The 20,272-nt window shown below is 45.1% G+C and overlaps 1 protein-coding gene across 1 annotated transcript; it reads left to right on the forward strand.

The window, feature by feature from the left end:
• The first annotated feature begins 2,076 nt into the window (after positions 1–2,076).
• Positions 2,077–19,091, forward strand: mn1b (meningioma 1b). The gene is made up of 2 exons (XM_034595613.1): positions 2,077–6,666; positions 17,553–19,091. Exons 1-2 carry the CDS (start codon positions 3,111–3,113, stop codon positions 17,777–17,779), a joined length of 3,783 nt encoding a protein of 1,260 aa, XP_034451504.1. The 5' UTR covers positions 2,077–3,110; the 3' UTR covers positions 17,780–19,091.
• Positions 19,092–20,272: the final 1,181 nt, after the last annotated feature.

Below are 20,272 nucleotides of genomic sequence, written 5' to 3' on the forward strand. Positions count from 1 at the left end.
TAAAATTAACATGACAAATTTTGTTGTGTTGGAACATGATTTATCTGATTATCTTTTATTTTTTCATAATATAACAATGTCCTGCTTTACTACTATCTGTTAGTGGACTACTGGTAAATTATGTTAAATATAATTATTTTAAATGCTGAATGAACCAGTGTGTAATATGTGTTTGCATTAGAACCATGTTTATATTTAATAATTGTATTTATGCACCACTTCAGACACATGCAACCTTTTATGAAACTATGTCTCAACTGTATCCTCCACAGTCACTGACGCCAGCCGCTAGGTGGCACTGTGTCTGTTTGGTAAAAGTCCTCCTTGTCCCTCACCACCTCCTCCGCCTCCACCCCCAACCCCCACAACCAGAGCTGCTGTCTGACACCAGATCCTCTCTCTCTCTCTCTCTCTCTCTCTCTCTCTCTCTCTCTCTCTCTCTCTCTCTCTCTGCCCTGCACTGCACTGCACTGTCCACAATGTCGGAAAGATATATTATAGAGTTCTGCTTTCACCAAAGAAAATATCAATGGTGGTACATTTTAATCGCAAGTGTTTCCTTCATTTCAAATAATTACACCAAGCTCAGAGGAGGGCTGGACGTGGAGCGCGCGCACACGCACACACACACACACTAAATCTTCAAAATTCATCCTTCTTTTTGTTAAGTGGATATAAAGTTCCATACTGCAGGAAAATGAACTCGCTCAAAATTGACAACAGATGAAAAAAAAATCAAAAGAACCCATGACAGAAGAACATGCCTTTGAACAAACGGACATTATAATAATCCTTTTTATATGTTAAGCACTTTTAACAATGTTCAAATACACTTGACACAGGTTAAAAAACTGAAAAAGCCAGTAAAAGCTAATACATGAAAATATAAAATACATAATCACACGTTAAAAATAGTTCTGAAAAACTTTATTTAAAAAAAAAGCATAAAATCCAAATATAGTGATTTGTCCTCTTAAATATGAATATACACATTTTGTTATTATGGGACTTTTGTTTCTCAAACTTCACATGAACACGAAACAGTTTTCACGTGAGCTGTTTTCAATTATTTCATGTCTTACCTGATATGTTATAGCCCCACTTCACCACACACAGTTGATTTAGGTCAATACAGTTAATTCATTCATGTAGTAAATTATACCAATTTGGCCTGGCAAAATATTCCATTTTAGTGAGCATATTACTAAGAGAACTCTATTGATTATCGGCACCAGGGCTCAATATCCTCCACATGATTTAGTTCAGATGGTCTTTTAAGGAGGATTTTTTCCCCTTTTGGGATTTAGACTTTTGATCAGCGACAGTGATGTGATGCACACACTGATACATCTCATTCATTCCTCCATCCCAACATCCGCTCAGATGTGTGGTTTCATTAGTCTGCATCGATTCTGACTGTTCAACCACAGGATAACAAATTTAACATCCAGCATGTGGGCGCAGCATTGATGAGTGTTCCGTAGTGTGTACATAGATACATAGTGATACAGACTCACCTGGAACCACCATGTCTCAGTTAAACACACAATAAACAACCAGCTGCGTGTTCAATTACAGCGTTGTATTGGTGTAACTGTTGTGATGTTGTAAATATGATGCAATGGTGATACAACTCCAACTGTGGCTGATCCCCGATCATGGATTCATGGAAGCAGGGAAAAAGTTTGTTAGGTGAAGAGGTCGAGAGCAGCTCCGACCGGATTGTGCAGAATTTCCCTTGAAGCCCTGTTTATTTTAGTGGAGGATCTTAGAGTTGATGATAAAAAAAAAAGGTTACTGCATTGGCTTAAAATTAATAAATAAAATGTATTTGATGATGTTTTTACTGTTAAACAAAACCATCTGTTTCTTTAGGTCAAAACTTTACATTTAAAGTGAAATCTGTCTTTTGAAAAAATCAGATTTACAGACACAATACAATCTCATTCACTCCGCGGACCACCTTAAAGGCGCTTGTCCCGCCCTCGAAGCTCTCTCCGCTCGCTCTGATTGGCTGAGACCTCGCGGATGGAAGTGGCTGCAGAAATGCAAAACTTGTTGCAGGCTCCTCCGGACGCGTCGGTCTCACACAGAGCGGCAGAGCAGAGAGAGAGAGAGAGAGAGTCTGTGGATCGCTCACTACGCACCAGACCGCAGTCGGTAAACGGAGAGACGCACACGCCAGGAGCGACACGCACCGGGAGGACTTGAAGGCACCGCGCGTCGCTGCTCAGCGCATGACCGGCAGCGGGTGGAGGATGCTGTCAAGCCGATCCGTGGTTGTGGAGTGCGGGTAGTGCGCACCGCTCCGCTCCGGGTTCAGGTCGCGTAAACGGACGCTCCGGTTCTCCGGTACCTGGAGAGGAGAAGAACCGTGTCCGTGGACTTTTCCATCACACTGGACTTTTTGGTTTCACGCCTGCTCAGCGGTTGATGAGATTTTTTTGAAGGAGATCCGTGGCCAGTATTTATTCCAAGAAAGATTTTCCCCCTCAAAAGCGCAGAGGTAGTTTTACTATCCACGGCTGCGACTGGACTTTTCCCTTGTTTCTACTATGGGACCTTATAAAAAAAAGTCGCTCTGGGACATTTGACTTTGGACTGGAATAATGAATTAGCTGTCAGAAATTTTCATATTCCCACTTCTATCGCTCCAGTTCTCCAGCGCTCTCCTTTTTTAGTTTGATAGTGCCATGTTCGCTCCGGAGAAATACGCACAGAAAAACTTTGGAATATTATAAGTCACTCGTGCAGCAAGTTAAGTAAAATTGTTTTATATTTGTCTGTTTAAGCAAAGAGAAAAAGAGAAGCAGTCAAGTGCACGATTAAACACGAGGACAGAGACACACTTTACGTGCGTATTTGGACACAGTCTGTCCCCTCTCTCCGACGCGTACTTGGAGAAGTTGGAAAAACAAAAACAATTGATCCACAACAATGATAACTTATCTGGTGAGTTTCAAATTTTAAAGCGGGCAAAGCAGTTTATTCACCAGTGTTATACAAACATTTGAATAGTTTCTTGTATATGTTTTTTTTCGTTTTTCTTTTTGGGGACAGACGGAAAAACTGGCCAACTGGCCGTCATGTGGGATTGATTGCAAGGGAGTATGTTTGGGCTGGAGCAGTTCACTTCTCAGATTAATAGCAGAAACCCTGGCCAGTCAGAGAGAAACATAAACCAACAGAGACTGAACATGGGATCCCACTATAAAAGCCCAGGTTTTCACGCTGGAGGCCCACCGGGAGCAGTAGAACCCGGCATGGGCCCTCTGAGCGAGCCGCAAATGCTGGGGCTCAATATGAACATGAACGGAGAGCAGTACGGCGGCTTCCACCCGCGGGGCCACTCGGACATGCATGCAGGCGGCGGACTTCAGCCGCAGCAGCAGCAGCAGCAACAGCAGCAGCAGCAGCAGCAAGGACCCATGCATGGATTTTTTAACAACCAGCAACCTCATCAAGGACATCCTCACGGCCATCAACCTCACCCCCACCAACATCACCCACATTTCAGTGGGAATTTTGGAGGCCCAGAGCCAGGGTCATCATGCCTGCACGGTGGCAGGTTAATGGGCTTCAACAACAATGGCATGGGACCACAGCAGGGCTTTGGAGAAGGATTTGATCCTCTCGCTGAGGGACAGGCAGGGGATGGCTTTCCCCAGCAGCAGCAGCAGCAGCAGCGGCCTGGTAATATGCCTGACTTTCAACATCACGGGCCTCCCAGTGGCAGCCATGCTGTCCCTGCTCCCTGTCTACCCCTCGATCAGTCCCCTAACAGAGCAGCCTCCTTCCACGGTCTCCCCTCCTCTTCATCCTCCTCCTCTGAGTCTCATGGCCTGGAGTCTCGGCGGATGCCAAACCAGGGAGCTGTGGAGGGATTAGAGTATAACTTCCCTAGTGAGCCCCCATCTGGACATTTTGATGTACCTGTATTTTCCCCATCAGAATCAGAATCTCAGTTACCCCATTTTGGGCCAGGAAGGCCTGTTCCTGGCGGGAATTTCCCAGGGAACCCTGGCATGCCACGGACACCAGGTATGCAGGGCATCTCTAAGGGACATCAGCCACCGCCACAACCCCAGCAGCCTCAGCATGGAGTGTTTTTTGAGCGCTTTGGAAATGGCCGGAAGGTGCCCGTGGGAATGGAGCCGGGGGTCAATACAAGACATCCTCTCATGCAACAGCAACAACAGGCTAGCTTGATAGCCAGACAGAACTCATGCCCCCCTGGCCTCCCCCGACCCCCTCAGGCTGAGCCCGGCTCCACTAACCCTAACATTCTGGATGGAGGGGTCATGATTCCTGGCCAACACAACCAGTTTGAATATCCCATTCACAGACTGGAAAATAGGGGTCTGCACCCCTATGGGGACCCCATGTTTAATATGCAACAGCCAGCTCCTCCTCCCTCCCAACAGCCCCCGAATCAGAGGCTTCAACACTTTGACTCTCCTTATATGAACATGGCGAAAAGGCCAAGATTTGACTTCCCTAATGCACATGGGGGTGAAGGCTGGTGTGGTGGTATGGATAACCACCTCTCTCCCTCTGCGTACCCCGGCCTGCCTGGAGAGTTCACCCCACCTGTGAGTGAAGGCTTCCCACCAGGTCCCCTGCAGCATCCTGGGCCTGAGCAGCAGTCTCTGCAGCAGCGCCAGAACGCAGCCATGATGATAAAACAGATGGCCTCTCGCAACCAGCAGCAGAGGATGAGGCAGCCTAGTCTGCAGCAGCTAGGCCACCACGGTGAAGTGCCTCCTGGCCCGATGGCTCACGGAGGCCCAGTGGGGGGCATGCCTCAGCCCAACTTCGACAGAGAGGCTGGTGGCAGGATGCCCAACATTGATGGACAAAATCCTCATGTCACTCAGGAGAACTCCTGGTTCCAAGGGTCCCACCCACCTGGGGAGATGATGTCACGGCGTATGGGTGGAGCAGGAAATGAATCAGGGCCGCATGACATGGGTCTGCAGCAGAATGGGGCTGGGATGATGTTTAGGCCAGGCATGGGCATGCAGGAGCCCATGAGGATACCAGGAGATGGGCATGTACAGGCTCTCCATTCCCCGGGCATTCACTCACAGTTCAGCGGTAACATGGGTAACCTTTCACAAATGCAGTCTCCAGGAGCAGGATCAGGGCATCCGAATGCACCGACAGAGAGGCGGCCTGCTGACTTCCCTGCACCTCCAATGGGAGCACAGCCAACGTTTCCCTATGGGGGGGCCAACCGTCAGGGGTCAGCCCACAGCGCTCCCCAGGGGGTGAGCACCTCACCAGGGAGCTACCCTCCTCAGTCTGAGTTCCCCCCAGGCCAGCGGTCGTCTGTTAGTAAGCTTGGAGCTCTGTCCCTTGGGAACTTCAGCAAAACCAGTGCTAAAGACAGTGTTTTCGGGCAGAGCTGCCTGGCGGCCCTTTCCACGGCCTGCCAGAACATGATCGCTAGCCTAGGGGCCCCCAATCTTAACGTAACATTCAACAAGAAGAACCAAAATGAGGGCAAGCGAAAACTGAGTCAGACAGAGCAGGACATTAATAGCAGCACATCTAATGGGACTGGCAGTGCTGGTCCTGAATATTTTCAGAGCAGCACTTCCCAGAACAGCCAGATGCCTGGCACCGGGAATAGCAACTCTAAGCCTGCAAGTCAAAGCCAGACGGTGCAGGGGGAAGCCAGTGCCCTCTCCCCAAATTACAACATGGACGCTACCCCGTGCAGTGAGGGGAAGGCAACAACAGGGAGTGGGAGAGGGAGAGGGAGGAGAAAAAGAGACAGTGGACATGTGAGCCCTGGAATTTTTTTTTCCTCTGACAATGGTAACCCTGTTGTAAGTCCAGGCCAGCAGACCCCCTCAGCTGGCGTTGGGGAGAGGGGTGGGGGCACGCCCCATGAAAAACACCTCCAGTCACCCTCATGGGGAAAAGGAGGTGACCTAATGTTGGGGGACCAGGCCGACCTGATGTCTTCTTTGGACAGTGGCATTCAAAGTGTGGCCAAGTCTGACAGTAGCTCACCACGAGTGGACTTTCCTGACGATGTCAGCACCCACTATGGCAACGAGGATGAGGTGTCCTCCAGCTCAGATGCTGGAGGGGCCCCGGTCACCAAGCCTAATCGCAGCCCTATGATCACCGGCTCACCCAAAATGCAGAGGAGTGACCCCGGGTTGATAAATGGACAGAAGGCCCTGAGCATGGGCATTAACAATCATACTACCTCGACACCAGACAGCTATGGACTGAATGCTGGTGGGGGCACAGGGGCCAGTGGGGTGAGCCACCCGGGCACTCCTGGGGTGGAGCAGGTACGCACCCCATCCAGCACCTCTGGCCAGGAAGATATCCATCCCCTGGAGATTCTGCAGGCCCAGATCCAGCTACAGCGACAGCAATTCAGTATCTCTGAGGACCAGCCTTTAGCCATTAAAAATGGCAAAAAGAATGGTGACTGTCCCTCGCAGAATGGAGACAATGAGCTGGTGAGCTGCAGCCCGGATGCTGGGAAGGGCTCAATAGGCACTATTGACCTTGACACCCTCATGGCAGAGCAGCACGCCACCTGGTACGTGCCCAGCGACAAGGCCATGATGGATGGGTCAGAGGATGACAAGGCCATGGGACCCTGGGAAAAAAACAAGAGCCAAAACAACAGTAAAGAAGGTAATTGAACAGTTTTCATTATCTTATAGTTATATGACTTTTACTTTCTCTCTGTCTCTCACACTCTCACACATGCAGCTCAGGCTTCATTAACGGATCCATTCTGCCTTTAAAACGTGTGTATTATAAATCTTAAAAAAAAGCTTTTTACTTAACCTGAAATGCATGGTCACACCACACAGGTACAAAGAGCTGATAATAGAGGACCTCATGCATATTGTGCGTTGCAGAGAGAAGCCGTCTCTCTTAACTGGGCTATTTGAATTTAAGGGGGTTTACCTATAGGATGATAATTAATTTAATGATGATGAGAGGCATTCAAGTCTTTAAAAAGGAAAAAAAAAATGATTTAAATGTATTTTTTTCATTCTTTTGTTGTTTGTTCTTGTTCTGTTGCGCTGTTAGTGAAGTAAAGTGATGATCAGAACGGTTTTAAATAGTGAGTGAACGCAGTAAAGCCTGCGCCTCCTCGACAGTGTATTTTTTATAGTTTTCTTCGTCGTAGAGACACAGTACAAAGACCTGCTGGAGAAAAGTAAACATTTCCTGCGGTTCTTTATCTCGGTTTTCAGGGTGAACAACTACATTGAGAAGATTAATAGCTTTTTGAGGATATGCGTTTGCGCAGCGGGGCTTCCTTCGCCTTGTTACGTGTTTGTTTTTGTTATTATCATGGGATCGTACCGAGCTGCTGAGAGTGGACTGAGCTTTAGATTGGCTAGGATTAAAATTTCACCGTGACATTAATACAGCCTTTAACTTTTACTTTTAATATCCATTTAGAAAACCCTCCATACTAAATAATAATAGTTATAATAATAATAATTAAGTATTTGCTTATTGTTACACTTGTTATTATTTATTTTCGTCACTTTTGTCACTTTTTAAATTATTTATTAATACTATTATCAAACTCAGGGTAAACTGGGAGTTTCTTACAGGTCAGGGTTTCGTAACTAAAATTAAAAAAAATTATCTTTTGGCTAGAAGACCGTTTTTCTATTAGAAACAGATGTTATTATTATTACTATAATCTGCACATTTATGTGTAGATTAATTGTAATGTTTTTAATGGTGACTCTAAATCAAAATACAACTCATTTGAGTGTTACGTTGTTCAGCTGCAGATCAGAATCTTGCCTTAATAATAATAATAATAATTAATAAAAATAAAACAATAAATTATTATAATGTATCATTAATATTATTACGACTACATTATTTGGCTATATTTTTATTCTATTAATATTATATTTTATGCCTTACTCGTAATATAAAATCGAATGCATTATTTTACGTTACAAAAGTATAATAGCCTTGTAGCTGTATGTAGCAGAATATGTCGTCTGGTTTTATTTATTTATATAGTAATTGATATATTGATTTATATGTTTTTTTATTTCCCTCTTGCGTTTCTTGTCTTGTCATTTTTTAACGTTGGCTATTTATAAATTATTTGAAACTAAACCCACTGTGAAAGTTAAAATGCATATATATTGTATAGATATATCTATATGTCTATATATCTTTATATATATAATTTGTGGAAAGCGCCTTGCGCGTCTCGAGCGCCTCTTTGTTCTGATTAGTGCGGGTGCAGAGAGGCGCGGGGGCGCGCACCGCCGAGTCTGGACTCGGGCGCATTGTTTCTAAAAGACAGACACAGAGTCACACTGAGGCTGGAACACGAAGCTGTGTGTAAATGACCGTTTCAGCTCATCTCAGCTTTCATCCTGGGTATGAATGAATAGAAAATAAGAATCAGTGAAGATATTAATTTAAGGCAGAATGATCAAAACTAGATTCTCCTTCATGCAGCTATTTGTTTTCCTCTTGACTTGTCCCCTCTGGTCCTCTCGGCTAATTTAACAGACAAATGACAAGGTCATTGAACATTGTGGCTTTTTTATTTCCGTCATTCCTTCCGTTGTCATTAACAAAAAAGGTAACTGAGATATGTTTTTCATATAGAATAATATATTATAAAAAACAGAGCACAGGGGATTGCTGGAAAAGAAAAAAAGGGTGATGCCAGGGAGTGATATGTAACATCATTACTTCTGATCATGATTAATGAGTCTTCTTTTGAGGAGGAAACCCAACACTGATAAGCAGTCAGCCACACTCGCCCTGTTGCTTTCACTGTCTCACTATCTCTGGGGGCTGATAGCACATTTGACAGTACAAATTCACAAAAACAGTAGGTATTTAAAAGCAGAATATTGTCTTTTCTGCTCTCCTTTCACCTCCTCTCCTCCCTCCTTCTCTCTCCCTCTCCATGTCTCCTCTGCTCCCTCTCAGCCCCCCCTACATGGACAGGAGGCTTGCAGCTCTGGAGCGATCGATAGCTAGTTAGCACAAATCACGGCTCCTGACAGTTTCTCATTTGAGTGCTTCAGACAGCAAAGATGAAAAAAGGGTGGAGGTGTATTTGGGAGGGGAGGGGGATTTTGAGATTGAATCTAATGCTTAGGCTACACAGAAGGGAGCAAAATAACATAATAATTTAAGAAAAGTCATAGCCCACAGTGTAGTTCCAGAAGAGCCAGCATCCCACTGGCTTTTCACACTGCAAAAAAATATCCCCCTTAGTCTAGTGTTCAGTCCTCCTGAACAAAAATCTAATGGATAATATCAGTGACTCTAGTTTGAAATATATTAAGCAAATTCATTAGTCCAATAGATTCAAATATAATGTGGTCAAGAAAAAGATGTTTTTCATAAGGTTGAAATTAATGGGTGTAATTCTAACAGCAGCGGAAATAATTTCTTCCCACTTACAAGATGAATTTAACATTTTAATTATCACCACAGGAGGACATCACCTGAAATTATCTGAACCATAAATACGTCTTAACCATAGGCAGATCAAATATGTGTTGATATATATACACACGGGCCTTATTTTTTCTCTCACTTAGTTGCGTCATTATTAAACAATGGGCACTCAGAAGTTATTACGTTCAATATTTATGTTCAGCAATTAATACACACGACTGCCTTATCTTAGACGCACGGTGAAAAATGAAAATGTACTAGATGAAAAGGCATTTGAATTTATTATAATAATAAAGAGAACTTTTACTATTTACAGTCAAATTCAATTTTGTTTGTCAGACATTCAGCTGAGATGATGTGTTTCTGTCGAGAGATAACACACGCTGAGTATTTGTGGTTTTTTTACAGTTAGTGTTTGTACTTTATGAAGTTTAGTTTGTCTGCTGGAGAAGTGAAACAGGTGAACTTTGGTGATGCTCAGGAGTTTCCTCAGTATGAGCTGATGAAGGGGTCAAGGGTCAGTCTCGTCATATGAGGTGAATGTGTCCATCGCTCAGTGAAACCAGATGGTTTCGGTTTCGGAGCCACCGGTCTCGCTACGATACGAATAAGACCCAGCGCAGAAATTCAACATTATATATTTTTCACTAACTTGCTCTGAATGTTTTAATGTGCAGACGAGGAGCCAATAAAACTGAAACATGCGCTTATTTCCCTCAGAGTGCAGGCGTGCGTCCGCCCAGCTCGTCCTCTCTGCGGTCCATGTGTGCCTGTTGTAAAGCGATGTGAGCTGCAGCGGTGGCCCTCTGTGGCCTCCTCTCTCTGTGACAGCACGTACTTTCAGTTTTCCTCATACCTGCCTCCTACCAAATCTTACAGCCGGCAGATTCTCCAGAGCTACGCGGCATCTTCTGCCCCTGAGAAGTTGAGGTGCACACAAGCAACTTTGCCTGTACGTTGTCAGTTAATATTATTTCCCCTTTTTAAGAATTTTTTTTTTTTTCTCTTACGCTCTTCCTCTTCCCTTCACTCGTGTATATCTTAGCCAGAAGTCGACCGTTCATTTGGAAACTTGTGCATAGTCTTGATAACAGGCAACCAGCAGGCATAGGAAGTGATTCGGTTATTTTTATTTTTACTTTTGGCTCCTTGTGAGTGACTTATTTTTTATCAAACACTTCACAGTTGACCCTGTGGAATAGTTTCACTCCTCACTCTCAGTAATCAGGCCTTAAACAGCTCTAATAATGATCAAATCTCCGTCGCTGGGACTTTGACAGGTTTGAAAAGAGGGAACTTGCGTCTTATCGCAGCCACTAGAAAGCGTTTAAATCCACAGAAAGAACCGTATTGATATTCCACCGTGGTGAACAGTCCTGTGAGACTACCTGGCTTTGACATTTCAGTGTGACAACAATCCCACAAATCACACCAGTAATTTCTATTTCCTTTCACGCACACACAAAAAAAGAAGAAAGTGATTGGCACGTGCTTGAATGTGGAAAAAAAAACAGCTTGGGGCCGTCTGTGTTCTTTACCTGTCATTACAAGGTGTTTCATATCGACATTTTTAACATCACACATCCACGAGCCTCTCGCACATCCCTGTGCTGCAGTAATGATGATCATTATGATAATCATAGCAATTAGCCTCTGTAATATTGTTTCCAAAAGTCATAATTCATCCTCAGGTTACTCCTGTTAGTTGACTTGGTTATTGACGGGTTCATCAGGGCCACAAAGAACGGCTTATGTGTGTAAGTGCTGGTTTCAGCAACATAGTCCTGTCGTGACAAAGCAGCATCCGAGAAACTCATGTCCTCCTCAACACGATCCTGTCTAATCATGGACAAAGAAAATGACGCTCGTTTTAATGTTATCACGTTGTATTTTTTCCTCCCTGCTGTATGTTTGTGATTGCGTGCATCCGTGCGCCATGGCGTGCACGTGAGCGTGTGACGAAGGGCAGGTTTGTAGACACTGCAACTTGATAGTGTGGATTTGTCAGCTGTAGACATAAAGTTTGATTTATTTAGACTCGGTGTCAGGCTCACGGCTTCAGCCTGCAGATCTCAGGTGTCTCGCTCGGTGGAACACGCTCACTTAAATCTAATGTGTTGAAAAATATTTAAGAGCATTTACTCGACTTGTGAATAGTGCAGGACTGAAAAATGCCTATCATGCATTTAAAGTGTCTGGAATCTTAAGACATGTGTTTGCGAGCGCGTTTGCAATCCTGTTTGTTTATGTGCTACTGTGTCTGTGTGTCTGTGTGTGTGTGTGCGTGTGTGTGTGTGTGTGTGCATGTGTGCCCTATGTTTCTGGGATTTTGCAAGACATTGAGCACTGCTGACATTCAAAGAAGCCTTTTAAAGAAGCGTGCTTGTGACTGATGAAGAGAGAGGAAGATGAACAAAGGTGTCAGGCCTTTTGCTTTGCTGGATCCTCGACTCTTCAAAATAGCAGCTCATCCGGTGTTTTGTTTTCCCTGGGGAAGGGTGTTGGAATAGAATAAAACTTGTCTCAGCATGTGGTAAATATTCTGCTTGGATGCAGCAGCGAATGCAAAGCTGAATTTAGCTGCGAGATGCACAGAATGCGGATTTCCAAACCTTCGATTGTGGACGTATGTGACGTGCCTCCAAATGTCCACTGTCTTGTTGAGCGTCTGCCAGAGCCGGCCAAGCCGGTCAAAGAAAAAAAAAAAGGCATCAGTTGGACACACAGCTCCTGAGAGGTGCTACTGGGTTCATATGTTGCCAGTGATGCAAGTGCACTATTTAAAAAGGTGTGTGTGTGGGTGTGTTTTCAGGTTTTCAGAGGTGCAGATGTTGTCACGCTGCCAGCAGCGGTTATGTTATTTGCCATACAGGTAGTCGTCAGACGCCTTTAATTTGTATGGAGGAACTGACAAATGAGTTATGACACTGGAGCTGTTTCTCCCGGGAGACAGAAGTAGAGACTGATTGAGTGAAAGAGAAAGTAACAGAGATAGAGAGAAGGTTTTTTTTCTCTCTTCAGAGAACATCTGTAGTTTCCTACATGAGACGAGTGGCTGGGTAATAGCTACCATTTTCATTTATGGAAGAGAAAATGATATATTTCAAAACTGTTTTTTCCATCACTTTCATGCTCCATGACTATTGTTCATTCTCGTCTCTATGTAGAAGATATAAACATATTTATTTATATATATATATATATATGTGCCTATAACTTTTTAAAATGTCCTTTCTTAATAAGTCATCCAACAATATCAGTTTTAAATGTTATGTATTTAATCACCGTGTGTAAAATGATCTCTTTGTTCCTTGTTCGATATTTTGTAGTTTAATTCATAATTACACATCATTTTATTCAGAATAAAAGTGTCGCTCCTGATCTGAAAATTGCCACAGTTTTCATGTGCAGTTGACCTTTTCCAAAACGGTGGAAACAAGAGTGTGCAGTGCTGTGCTGAAACCAAATAGAGACAGCGTAGTAGATCAATATGTCACTGACTTGGATGACATGCTGGACAGGTCCTGGACATGGTTGTGAGTTATGAAGGAGGCATTAAATCACTTCCCATGTTCTGATTTGTGTCTGGTTTCCTAAGCACTTCTTGTGGCCAGAGGGGTGTGTGTTTTCATGTGTGTGTGTGTGTGTGTTTGAGGCAAAGGGAATGGGTGTGTTGCGGGAGAAAAAGGTAACGAACGCTGGGGGCGATGCCTGCCTGAGCAAGTTTTTTCTCCCCCCCCCCCCCACCTCTCTGTATGTTGCAGGCCAGAGAACATGGGGGGAATTTAAACCTAAATAAGCCCCGCGCCCGCGCCTGAGAAACGTGCCCCCCGCTCTCCACAGATCGGCTCCCTGCACTGAGGGAAAGGTCGCACTGAGGCACATGGGTGGGTTTTGGGGGCGGGGGTTGCAGGGGAGCCTTACATGCCCCCCGCTCACCCTGGGGCATGAGACACATGGCTAATACCCCTGTTAGTCCCAATGCACTTTATGAAGTCTTCCCTGAACACACACATGTAGCTGAAGGATGTTATTTGATTTTGTGGGGGTCTTAATTACCTCCTATCATTGTTTTGGCACCGACCTGCACGTCCTGTCACTGCTGACACTGAGGGGAGACATCATGGGGAGAACCTCGACGTCTTATGTTTCAGCCAGACAGTAAACATTTTCTCCGGCTCTGCATCCCTGCTGGTTAAAATCAGACCTTCTCTCGTGGCGTTTTTTTATTTATTTTTTTAAATCAGACTTTTCCTCTGTGAATTGTGACGGGTGTTTTGTGCTGACAAAGACAGAGTCCTCGCACAAGGCCATAGTGGTAGTTGTTATGCTAAAGGAATCTGACCTGATGACACACACTGTCATAGGAGCGCAGGCCTTTGGGTGTTTTTGTCAGCGAGCAGAGCATTCTGATTGGGCTGGTTTGTGTTCAGAGAGGATGGGGTCATGGCCCCGGGAGCACAAGGTCAAAGGTGAAGTGTCGTCATGGAAGTATAGAGCTCGGGATAGAAAGGGCAGAGGCCTGCCGCATGGGATTGTGGGGCCTGGGAAATCAGTGTGACGGCTCCGAGGAACTTGTAGCAGAACAACGCCTCGTAGATTCAAACCTTCTGGCTCGCTTTTCAATAATCTTCCTCTGCCATTAAAGGAACAAATTTATTACTCACAATATCTGTGTCAGCTTCAAAAATTTAAATTTTCAACTGTGACGAACTGCGTTTTTTTCCCTTCTTTTTATGATTAATTGAGAAAATAATTGCAGGGATTATTAAAATGATAGTAAAAGCAGTCTGCGAGCAGCCATTGTTTACCTTCCTGCGCTGCTTCCAGTGTGTTGAGTGTGTGTGGTATGACATGTAAACCCATGTCAGGCCGTCAGCTCCCAGACACATTGGTGTCAACCAGACAACCGGAGCTGTGCTGAGCGCCGTGCTCCCTGCCTTCATGGCATTCGGAGCTCTACTCATCTCTGTAAATCGTCTCTGGCTGTGTCTGTGAGACAGCTCCCAAACCCTGCTGCTGTGTGTGTGTGTGTGTGTGTGTGTGTGTGGGTGTGTGTGTGTGTGTGGGTGTTTGTGTGTGAAATCGTCACCCCAGACACTAAATAACAAAGTACAGCACTGGGGGCGAGAGATACAGCGATATATAAGTGCATCACATTAAATTCAGTATTTACTTAACACATCACTGTGGTAATCTTCTCTGGCTGTAATGTGGTTAAGGATATTTAGGTGTATCCGTGCTTCGGTGCAGCTGCCTGTGCTGCTACTGTTCCTTTTTTATTAGGTATTTTCTCCCTCGCTTGTTGATGCTAAGCACTTGTTCCCCTCAGACGAATAGGCTATTATTGAGATATTACCGTGGATATGAATCCTACGTTAGTCAATGAACAGCCATAACAAGGCAGATCTTATTGGAGAAAAAAAGGGAGAGATTTCCCTGTTTGTAAAATGTCATGGTGATTTGGGATTTAGACTTGTGTGATGCAGAATTTCACACTGCCGTTTCCACTTTTGAACGAATGCGCCGCCATGGATAATGCTTACAATTTAACTGTAGTGTCTCGATTTTTTTTTTTCCATAAAAATCCCATTCCCTGAATCCCCCCTTCGGCTACCTTGTAATAGTGGGTGATATTTTAATCCTCTGGTGGTCAAGTGTTGGGCTTATTTTTAGAGTAGTGGATTTTACAGGCGCTGTTAATGAAAAAGTGCAACGTAACAAATATGAATTATGTTGACTGCAGGTCGTACACTTGAAGATGTGATTAAAAATAATTAGCAAACGAAAACAAAATAAATAGACATTATTTATTAAATTATGTTCTAAATGCAAAACCTTTTTTTTTTTTTCAAATATGAGCTTGAGCTTCAAAGTGAATACTGGGATTATGCAGGTGATACATTTGTGAGTGTGTGCGGCAGAAAAGAGAATCAGCGTGTTGGTAATTAGAGCTGTGATGTGTAGATTGTTTTTCCCTCTCTGGTCCTTGCATTGAAACTGAGTGATGAGTCTAGCTGGGACCGTGTGTGTTTGTTTCTGCGTCCGCGTCCATATGCATGTGGCCGTGCGTGCTCATGTGGAGCAGCAGCTGAGGGCTGATGTGGGCATACAGCAGCAGCAGTGGCTGGCGTGTTGTGTGTTTTTTGGCTGTGCGTGTTGTCAGTTTGCTGTGTGTCAGCAGTGAGCCAGGGGAACGCTTGGCTGCCTATTCAGGCCGGTGCGGACCCTGCTGTGCCCAGCTAGCATGAGCTGCCGGCGGGTGCTCGAGGGCAAGAGCGCTGGGAAGAGAGAGGGAGTGTGAGTGGGTGGGTTTTGGGGGGGGCTAGGAGAATGGGGGGGGGGGGGGGGGGGGGGGGGGGCAGCGATACTGGCAGGGGGTGGGGATCCGCCATGCTGAGGTGTGTGACTGGACCCTCTGGCAAATGTTAGATCTCCTTGCCACCACCACCGCAACACTGCTCCAAATCCTCATTTCTCCTTCACCCCCACACCCCTCAGCCCCCACTTACGCCACGTCTCCAGTGAGAGGGGGGGGACGGGACCAACAGTCGGAGAGAGACGAAACAGGGAACAACGGGAGGACTGGCTGCCTGACCTTTTACCAAACCCCCCCCTCACTTTTCCATTCCAGTGGTCGCAGCCCAGACAGGCTGGGGGGCAAGCGTGCCTCACTGCCTGCATGTCTGCCTCTGCTTGCTTCTTTTGGTCGTCCTATAGCTGCCCGGCTCGGCCTGGCCTGGTCAGGGCTGCCGGCCTTCTCCTCCCTGGCTGTGTTTTGTTAACACCGTGTCACTGCTGCCTCAGGGCTTGTAAAATCAGAGAGAGCGAGAGGGATGGGGGTGTGTGGAAACGTTAAGCAAAGCAAAAAATAAAAACAGTTTAAGCTGAGCTAAAAAAAAAAAGGGGAAAGGGGGTTGTGGATGATGTGGGGGTCTGCGTGGCACCTCTCTTGTCTCGTAGGTGAGCAGCACAGTGACTGGAGTGTTGTGATCTGCAGCCTCTGCGCCCAGACTGTCGATCACAGCCTCTTCCCTCTCTGACACACGTAACTCTGCTTGTCAGAGCTGTTTTCTACCTGTCTCCACACTCAGACACCGAGTTGTCCCTGCGCCTTAAAGCTCTGTGTCTTTGTGCTGCACACTGATCTGTTTCAACCATCCACACGGAGCAAGGCAGTGATCTGTTCTGTGTGGTGAGGAGATGGGAGAATAATCGGGCCGATTTTAGTGAGGGATCCATAACATCTTCACACGTATTTTCTCTCTGCTCTGGGCTCGCTCGGAGGCACTACCAAAAGCACACAGTGCAACACTAGTGTCATACCTAACCCGACCTGCCGTGCTTCGCTTCCTCCTGCATTTTTCTTTTGTCTACTTCAAATTTTTTCTTAATTTCTATCCTCTTGTCCTCACCCGTGCGTCTGTCTGTACCTCGGCAGATAAAGTGTGTCGCTGCGCTTTTATGTATAGTTTAGCCAAGCGTTTCCTGTCCTCGTCAGTCTTCCCCTTGACAAATTTTTCGTTACATGGCACAAAGTGATTTTTTTTGTCCATATGTGAAGAATGCATCTCGGGCGTCAGCATTAACTCTTTAATATGACGTATAATCAACCTGTATATCGATTTTCTGGAAGCATGGTGCAACCATTTAATATGAGGCTCCACATCTCTGTGACACAGGGTTGATGCCGTGGCATGGCCATTATACCAGTAAATTGGGTCAAGCAAGGTCAAAGGCCAGTTTTCTCTGCGCTCTTTGACCCCTGACTGGAGGTCGTGCAGGAGCATTCCTGATTTGCACGCCTGACCAAGAGCAAATGAATGCGTGCATGTTTGTGTGTGTATGTGAGGCATGAGGAGGAGGAGTGTGAGGAGAGGAAACTTTGCTTACAGCCTCCTTCTCCGGTTGTATTGATGGGGGGGTGGAATAGTGTTGAATAAATTTCACAGTGCAGATTTAGAGTGGGATGTGAAGATGACACGGGAATTAAAAGTCTGTATTTTAAGTGGTTCATCTGTATCACAGGATGACAGTTGCTTAAAGTTTTTTATTTTTGTTTTTCTCACAGTCTCAATTAACCTTCTCCTCTCTGTGCTTGTTTACAGAATCAGAGCTGTCCCAGAGTAAGACTGGAGTTGGTGCCCCGGGCGCCGGTGGAGGTGGCGGTGGCGGTGGCGGGAGCAGCGGAGGGAACCACCTGCAGTGCCTGTCCGTCCACTGCACAGACGAGCTGGGGGACAGTAAGGGCAGAGGGGGCCCCGTCTCGTCCTGGCGCTCTCTCCACTCTGATATCTCCAATCGATTCGGGACATTTGTGGCGGCCCTGACTTGAACAGGAAGCAGAAGGCCAAGCAGGAAGCAGTACAGAAGATTACAACATAAAAAGAATGACAGATTAAAAGACAATGAGGAAGAGGATGATGATGATTATGCTTATGATGATGATGATGATGATGCCTGTTCAGGGAGAGAAAGACATTTACACTCATAAATGCAAACATGAACATACAAACACACACATACACACGACAAACACACACACAAGAACAAACTCACACACGCAAAAATACCATGTTTTTTCTGACACATGCAGTCACACTTTAGGAAGCTCGCTCACATACTGCTGGACAATACAGCTTGGGCTCCACTCAACAAGGCCCAATTCTGGAAAACCTCAAATCGATATTTTTTTTTGGTTTGTTTTTTCTTTGTTGAAGAAAAATAAAGAAATGTCAAAGGGGAAGAAGAAAACCAGAAGAAAAGATTTTGTCCAGTTGTCGCTGGTTGTGATTGTATACCAGTGTTGAGTCTTGTGACGCGACCGTGATCTCATGACTTTTACTTTACATGGTTGCAGCTCTAATGTATAAAACCTCCCAGTCAATGTAACTCTACTATTTGACAGAAATCTGGATTCCCCCCCCCCCCCCCCCCCCCCCCCCCCCACACACACACTATCACAATCTCTAATGAGGCCCACTGGTTCATTAGAAGTGGTCTGACCCCAGAGAAGCAGACGTAGAGGAAGATGGGAAGAGGGATGATTATGCATGAATGTAATCCAACAATTTTTTTCCCCCTCTTTTTAAAAGAAAATGTTAAACTTTATCATTTAAGATTTATTTTAGTTCTCTGTTCTTAATATTGGCCAGAATATCTCTTCTCTTCTCTTCTCTTCTCTCCTCGACTCCTCTCCTCTCCTCTCCTCTCCTCCTCTCCTCTCCTCTCCTCTCCTCCTCTTCTCCTCTCTCCTCTTCTCCTCTTCTCCTCTCTCCTCTTCTCCATCCTCATGAGCTCAACCACTCGTATACAATCCATCCAATGGGAACTGAAGATGGAGGTCAAGGGATCGTTTTAAAAGGGAATTGAAAAAAAAAAACTTTTGGTATTGCACATGTATAATAAGAGAAAATTTGCTGTGTGTTAGGCAATCTTGTAATCTTTAAATAAAGCTTCTGTTGAATTTGAATTTCTGAAACAATAGATGGAGGACTGTGACGGCAATTTACAAACTGATTTTGTTTTTTTTTGTTTTCTTTTTTTAATAATATGTAAAGTGCAGTCGTCTGTTTTCCTGCATATTGTATATATCTGTATATGTTTTATTGAGTAACTAAATAACAATAAATATGACGTTAAAGGTGTCTTTTGTGTTTACTTGGTTATTATTCACACATAGGAAATCAAACATTGTGTAGCTTTTTATTTTGTGCACAACTCAAAAGAAATAGTCACTCCTGTAGAAGCCTGTGTACCCTGAGGATCATCTGTGAATTACAGAGGTGTCTACTGTACTGTATATTCCAAGTGACAGATATGACAGGGATGTTGTGAACTGATGCACACTACCTGACAAGCATGCAGGTACCTGCACCATATTAAAGGAAGCCGCAACTTCAAGAAGGCTGGAATAGTAGTTTCCTGGTGGATTAGGGAACCAAGACGATTAATTCCATGTTCTCCTGCTCGAAACCGGTGTCGCATTTTATCCACCAATCTTTTCTGACATCTCTGCTCCAAACCTCCGCGTCTACGATAAATAAGCAGTGGCACAAATTTTAACTACAAGATAATGATTACAATATTAGTCAAACTGCGAAGTGTTAAACCAAAATGAAAATGCAAATCGTTATGTTTCTTTGGCTTTTTTTTTTTAATATGACGAGTCTTCTCTCTTTTTCTGTTTTCCTCATCATCTCTGCTGGTTTTGGCTTCGAAGCACCATCTTACTACCCCCTCCTCCACCTTCAGTCCTTGCACTCACTCACTCACTCTCTCTCACACACACAGACACACGCACACACACGCACACACACACCCCTCCCTCTTTCCACTCCCCAGGCCCTCTTTGGCTCACCTGCTCTTTATTGGCCATCTGCATGGATGCTTAATGCTAATCAATAACTCCCCTGTGTGCCAACTCTGAGGTGGAGACGTCAATGCTACCTAACAGGGCTAGTGATCAACCTGCATCACTGCTGTCTAGGATACAAGCGCACGCACACACACACACACAGGAGCTCCCTGCAGGACCCTGTCTGTGTTATTCAGGTGTATTTGTGCTTGCTGCTGTAGCGGGCGCCTGCTGTGTCGGATTGCAGAGCCTGTTGTGAATGTGATGCACAGAGAGCTGCACCGTTAGCAAACAGCAGAGACTGGTTATATGAGAGACTGTCATGTCACCTGGGAGGGTCTGTTTAGGGAGGGAGAACGGGGGGAGAAAGTGGGAGATGGCAGGGGAATAAATGCTGATTACACTGCTCACTGTGAAACTAAAGCCGGAGATTCTTTGTTAGGTTTAGTCACGGAATCAGTAAAATATTGC

The sequence above is a fragment of the Hippoglossus hippoglossus genome, chromosome 9, assembly GCF_009819705.1.
Source record: "Hippoglossus hippoglossus isolate fHipHip1 chromosome 9, fHipHip1.pri, whole genome shotgun sequence".
NCBI lineage: Eukaryota > Metazoa > Chordata > Actinopteri > Pleuronectiformes > Pleuronectidae > Hippoglossus > Hippoglossus hippoglossus.

Excerpts from the sequence above, each read along its gene's own strand:
- mn1b (XM_034595613.1), top strand. The coding sequence starts at position 3,111 with ATGTTTGGGCTGGAGCAGTTCACTTCTCAGATTAATAGCAGAAACCCT. Across the intron at positions 6,667-17,552 it reads CCAAAACAACAGTAAAGAAG|AATCAGAGCTGTCCCAGAGT; the intron begins GTAATTGAACAG and ends GCTTGTTTACAG.